Source organism: Exophiala bonariae (assembly GCF_035927105.1).
Source record: "Exophiala bonariae strain CCFEE 5792 chromosome Unknown scaffold_32, whole genome shotgun sequence".
Taxonomy (NCBI): domain Eukaryota; kingdom Fungi; phylum Ascomycota; class Eurotiomycetes; order Chaetothyriales; family Herpotrichiellaceae; genus Exophiala; species Exophiala bonariae.
In genome coordinates this window covers 447,351-453,350 of record NW_027042507.1, presented here as the reverse complement: position 1 = coordinate 453,350, position 6,000 = coordinate 447,351, and the positions used below count along the sequence as shown (strand labels likewise).

General features: G+C 49.1%; 1 protein-coding gene across 1 annotated transcript; it reads left to right on the top strand.

The window, feature by feature from the left end:
• Positions 1-778: 778 nt before the first annotated feature.
• Positions 779-2,768, top strand: LTR84_008663 (uncharacterized protein; the record flags this gene model as incomplete). Its single annotated transcript, XM_064852208.1, has 3 exons — positions 779-2,255; positions 2,315-2,620; positions 2,677-2,768. 3 exons carry the CDS (start codon positions 779-781, stop codon positions 2,766-2,768), a joined length of 1,875 nt encoding a protein of 624 aa, XP_064701805.1.
• Between the last annotated feature and the right edge of the window lie 3,232 nt (positions 2,769-6,000).

Here is a 6,000-nt window from a genome sequence, read left to right as displayed (position 1 = left end):
TCTGCAAGAAACCGCTCTAGCACACGACTTGTTTGATAATAGGCTCAAATTCTCTGCCCGAGCACACCGAAATGGTAAAGCACGGGCACCTTGAAATGTCGAGCAACGGGTCTTGCATCTTCGGGGTGCAGCGGTAGAGGCCGAATCTGCCGACCGCCCGAGACGGTTGTTCTCCGCCAACGGACGCTGCACAGAGCTGACCATCTTCCATCAGAATCGATTGTTTTACAAGTAATTCCGTACTCCCGTCAGACGATGCCACAGGGTGCATTGAAGCGTCAATAACCCATGCCCTGGACTGTTGGGCACCCCCCCAGTAAACCGCTCATCTACTAGCTCTTTTAACAACTGATCCGACCATTGCGAGAGATTCAATCTGGCGGAATGTAAGGCCGAACTTATTGACACTGCAGTTTTAAACTTCTTAATGTGTAGAATTAGCTAGTAGATAGAAAGATTATTTGAGTTTGGTCACAAAGCCTTGAAAATCCGCCGTCTTCCTTCACAGTCGATACGTATATGTGTACCAAGACCCTTATGAGATTCATTGGCCACAAACTTTCCACGGCTCGAAGGGTACTAACCGAATGCGTATTTCACTGTTGCCTTGTTCATCTGGGGAGCAGTCGACACAATGAGAGTTTGGTCCACGACTAACAGAAATTGGAGACTCTTTTCACCAAATGTGAAAGACATTTAGCAAGCTGAACAGAGCAGGAATTTGAAAGAGTATCACTTCTTTAAAGTCCCGGCACTCAAAGCTTCAATCACGGGGCCAATGGCGCAATACCAGCATTACATCCCTCAGTTTCTCCTGCGCAACTTTTCCCATCCATACAACCCGCCGACGCAAAAGAGGTCCAGAAAGAGGGGCAAATGCCACTATGAGAAAGGCAAGTACAAAGGCGACAAAGTGCTCAATGTTGTGGACCTCAATTCCGATGAACCGCGGTTGCTCGAGTCACCAGTATCCCGTTGGTTCGGCCAGGAGGACATGTACAAGGATTTCGCCGATGTCATTAAAAGTAAGAAAGACGTGGAGCAAGAACTTTCCAAACTCGAGTGTCGGACAGCGGAAATAATTCACAAGGTTAAGAAGGCCCATGAGAACAGTGAGCCCGGGATATGGCTCACACGGGTGGAGAGAAACAAGCTCCGAAAGTTTCTCTTCATCATGAAGTATCGAGGCCCTGGCTTCTACGAAAAATATATGTCTGATGACCCACAAACGTATGACTCGGAGGACAAGCACCTGCTCAGAGCCTACATGTCCGACAGGGGAATGAAGAGGCCGAGGGACGTATGGCTACACAATCTCCGCACTATCCTGGATCTCGATATGGACGCCGAGGAAAAGTGGGTTGCCCAGCTCCCAAAACTCATGTTTTCGGCAGACGCGGAGATGTTTATCTTTCATGCACAGTTCTCCTATATGACATTCTGCACACCCGCTGAGGAATGTGACGAGTTTATACTTACGGATCAATGCTACAACATCTTCGAGGGCCCAACTCATGAAACCTTCTGTGCCAGAAGCGGTCAGTTCCTCGGGAATACCTACGTATGCTTCGACGAGTTCGGGCCCGTATCTCCTCGACTTATCATCGTCCTCCGAAGTAGTATATTGCCTGAACAGCTTGAAGACATGGACCCTAAGAAAAAGATATCACGCCAAATTGCACTGAATGCAGTAGCGGTGCAGTTTCCCCAACCAGAGAAGGTCAAGTCTATCCTTTCCGACTTACCAGTGGCGAAGGCTACAAACTCTTATACGAGAGTCGTTAACGGCAGAGTAGAACTCGCGCCAGGAGAGTCGGGACAACCCCGGTCTAACGATAAGTTCTGCTTTCGATTTTGGCCAATTTCTACCAAGCACGTGGACACGATCAATTCTGTATTTCTGGATAATCTTTTACGGTCCAAGAGCATCGTCTTCGGGTCAACGCATCCTTTAAAACGAACACTAGAGTCATACATGACCACAGCCGCAGATGGCTTTAAGACAGTCGGTACTGGGGAACATGGGGCTCGAGTTGGCCGCCTCGCCTGTATAGAGAAGTTGTCCGCTGTGCTCAAGATGCTTGGGTCTAAGACCACAGCTGTCTGGTTTGATAAGGATGAGGAAAGAGGTGAACCATTTACTCAGTCTTTTGACGATGTGTGGCTGTCAATGATGACGAAATGTTTCGAAAACAGCGATAAATCCATCTCAGAACCCGAAAAGATTCCCTTCTGGCAAGCATATTACACACTAGGTACGTAGGCTAAGGAGAAAGCACCTTTAGGCCTAGCACTAACCACCAACCTATTCTAGGCGGATCTAGAGGGACGTTTGTGAACGACTTGGACCAATCATGGAGACTCTACAAATTACAGGCACTGGTATATACCTTAACCATGAATCTCGATGCCAGCCTTCAACGAAAAGCGCGTATGAATGCCCTTAATCTTATCCATCGAATCCACCCCAGACGTGTTTGGCTTTACGTGAAGCACCGAAGATGGATGTTCTCGGACGAGTATGCGACTCTTCAGGAGACATACATTGGTATGGCTCCTTTATACGCTGCGAAGACGGAAGCACTATTCAGAGCGGAGCGGGAGGATGAGATTGTTAGGGGTGAGTACTTCGTGAAACTTAATATCAATGAAACTCAGCACACTAACGCGGCCTAGCCACACTCACTACTGATCAACGATATTTGTCTGGTCTTATCGTTGCGGCTGGACTGTTCTCAATAGACGAGGAATTTTTCACTGTGGATTAGCTTAAATGTATGCTACTGGGGTGTGCTGCTTCAAACGAGCTCCCTTCGATAAGATTGGATGAAAGGGTAGATCCGCATGCAGAAATTATCATACTTTAGACATCGAATCGATCGAAACTCCTTCCTCTTCATTGAGTGTCGCAGCGACGCCAACACCATTTCGTACTCCCTTATCTCTCACTACTCTCTTTAAGCCAACGCGATTGCAAGAGCGAAGGACCCGTAGTGTTAGATGGCAATTAGTCGGTGTACCAGCCAATATTTACCACAAATCAACGTCATCCCGCGTCTGGCGCATGGCACATCATATAAAAACATCAACTCTTCTGTGGATTAAAAGCGTTGGATTTGTGATCACTGTAATACTGCCCTTTCTCTTCCTGCCTCTGGACATCAAATGCTGCTCGTCACCTCGCTGACGCACACAAAATCATCGTGAAAAAGAATTATGGGGAAGAAAAGGAGGAGGTAGAAGAAATTCGAGGAGTTAATATAATCTACAGGGTCTTCCTGTCTTCACACCCGCGTCAAATCCTTAGCATGAAATATGACACGCCGCGGAGTCACAATGGGGCTGTTTTGACAGTGGCAGAGGAGACCAGCAACCCTCCCGGTCATCTATGTCGATCATCAGCTTCACCCCTTGATCCTGAACCAGTCGTCAGTATACGACCACCAGTTACGGACAATTTCACTACACCGGGAGACTCAAATCATGTGTTCAAACCAAGAGTCGTTGAAAGCAATGAAGCGACAGATGCATTAATCAAGGACCACGGTCTGAATACCAGAACGCCAAAATAATGGCTCAAGTGTGTCAGTTACTTTGACAACAGGCTTGCAAATCCACCCTGACAGGCCTCGGATAATCGAATTGTCAAATATCAATCTTATTGCGGAAATCCAGTCACCTTGTGTGGGAAGGCTCACCGTGGAAGATGACAACGAAATGGGTAAGTATCCTAGAAGCCGGGTGATCAATCTAGAAGATCTCGGAGAAATTGATGAAACCTGCTTTGAGAAAGGAGACTCTGACACTTCCGTTGTGCTCCACTTCCAGACAGGTGGTATCGCAGTGTGTTGTGTTGTCCTTGAATGGATGGAGGACAAAAGTTAACAAAATCGCCATGGAGCGCAATTGTGCTCACCCGCGAGCTTAAGGACGGTGCGCGCGTATCGCGGCCTGAGGGTTGTCGTCATCCACCATTAAATGGGCCTCGGAGTGTTGATTGAAGACCACTCTACGGAATCGAGTGAGGAATTGACAGGTCCGGGACCGGGACTCAGTGACCGTGGTAGATTCATGACGCAGGTCGGTGTTCAAATGACTGATTCGCTCGGGCTTTCATCCACGCATGACAGCGGGCACAGGTTCGTCCGCCATCAGACAACATCCATCCTTATCAGTGATTCGTTAGACGATTAAGAACTCGAGCATTGGTCTTCATCGATCACGATGGGTTCAGGGTTTGGCGGTCAGTGGAGGATCAATCTCATTCAAGCGAGGGACCAACAGCATGGGCTCGGGCTTTCGTCATCACCAATCACGATAGGTTCGGGATTTGGCGGTTGGCAGAAGATCAGTCTCATTCAAGTGAGGGAGCAACAGCATAGGGCTCGGGCTGTGGTCATCATCGATCACGATGGGTTTAACGTCTGGCCGTCAGGGAAGTTGATGCCCTTGGATTGATAACGATGGGTTCATGGTTTGGCGGCCAGTGGACGCTCAGTCTCGTTGAAATGTGTTGGCGGCCTTAGAGTCAGACTCTCGTCATCATCGATCACGATGGGTACAACCTCTGTCCTTTGTGGAGAATATCCCCCATCTCCACTGGGGCATTGAGAGCTTGACGCAGAGTGCTTTCGTCATCATCGATCACGATAAGTTCAGAGCGAGGGAGATTTTCATCGATAAGTGAAGCCCTTAGGCCGTAGTATTGAACGTGAGGACCGACAAGGGGACTCGGCGGAGCCAAGTTTCTTGCCATGCCGGTATGGTGCATCATGCTGGTTCATGAGACGTGGTATGGGCAAGGCGAATATGTGTGGCAGGAGGCAGACCAGGATGCTACCCGTCTCTTCCAGGCTGGTCATGAAAATTCCATATCGCTGCATCTGTGGCTATTCGGCGTCGACGTTGAGGCAAGCAACAACATCCCTCGGTAGCCAATGATGGGGATGGAACAGCAGACGTGTCCACTGTGGGACTTGGAGAGTCAATCCACCAGCAATTGCAGACACGACCAAGCAAAGGCGGGGTGACCAGACCAGACTTGGTTTATGGTGGTCTTTCCGAAGGGGAACAGGTGAGATTGGTGGTAAGTTATCGTGTGGGTGCCTGTTGGTTGGATGATGAGAAATCGCAGGATGGTGCATGAGAGGCAAAAGGGAAGGCGGGCAACAGGACAGGCTAGTGAGGTGCATCGTCTTCGGGAAAATTGGTATGGATTCGCACTTATCGTTGCTTCTGAGGCTCAATGGTGGTGTTCACAGGTCTTGCGGTCTCACCTCATGACAGACCTCATTTGTGCTCATCGGATGGACATGTTGGACTTGGTTCTCTGTTGTAGTATGCTCATCTCCTTGCGGCAATCAATCCATTTTCACGATTGGCCAGTGTAGCCACGAGAGGTTGAAGCAATGATGCAGCAGCGTTGTCGGTTCCCAGTCCCTGCTCTCGCAGTGTATCGTCTGAAAGATCGTCATCTTCAATGGCATCTTCCCACTTGCTAGTGCAGCCACGAGAGGTTGAACCAATGATGCAGCAGCGTTGTCGGTTCTCAATCTCAAGCTCTTGCAGAGTATCATCTGACTCCTCGGTTTCACGATCTGAGCTGGAGTCTCAGACCGCCGCCCCCAGCGATGTCGGTTCTCAGTCCCAAGCTCTCGCAGAGTATCGTCTTAAAGGCATCATCTTCAATGGCATCCCCCAGCTCTCCGTTCTCGAAAACCGGAGGTTCAAACTCTTCCTCCAGCACATTCCGTCCGTAGCGTTTGTGAAGAAGGTGTGAAGTGACTTGGAAGGCAGGTTCCTTCAGAGCTTTGCAGTTCTCTCTAGTCTTGACCGGGTAAGTTGTAGGAGAGGCTCTTGCAGCAGTGCGTCGAGAAGTGGTACCGCTTCCTTTCGGAAAAGGTCCATGGCGATCAGAGTGACTTGGTTCCATCATTATGCACATCAGCAATTCCATGACTGTGCTTCGTTTTGTTTTGGTCTCTTCTATCGTATGCCATG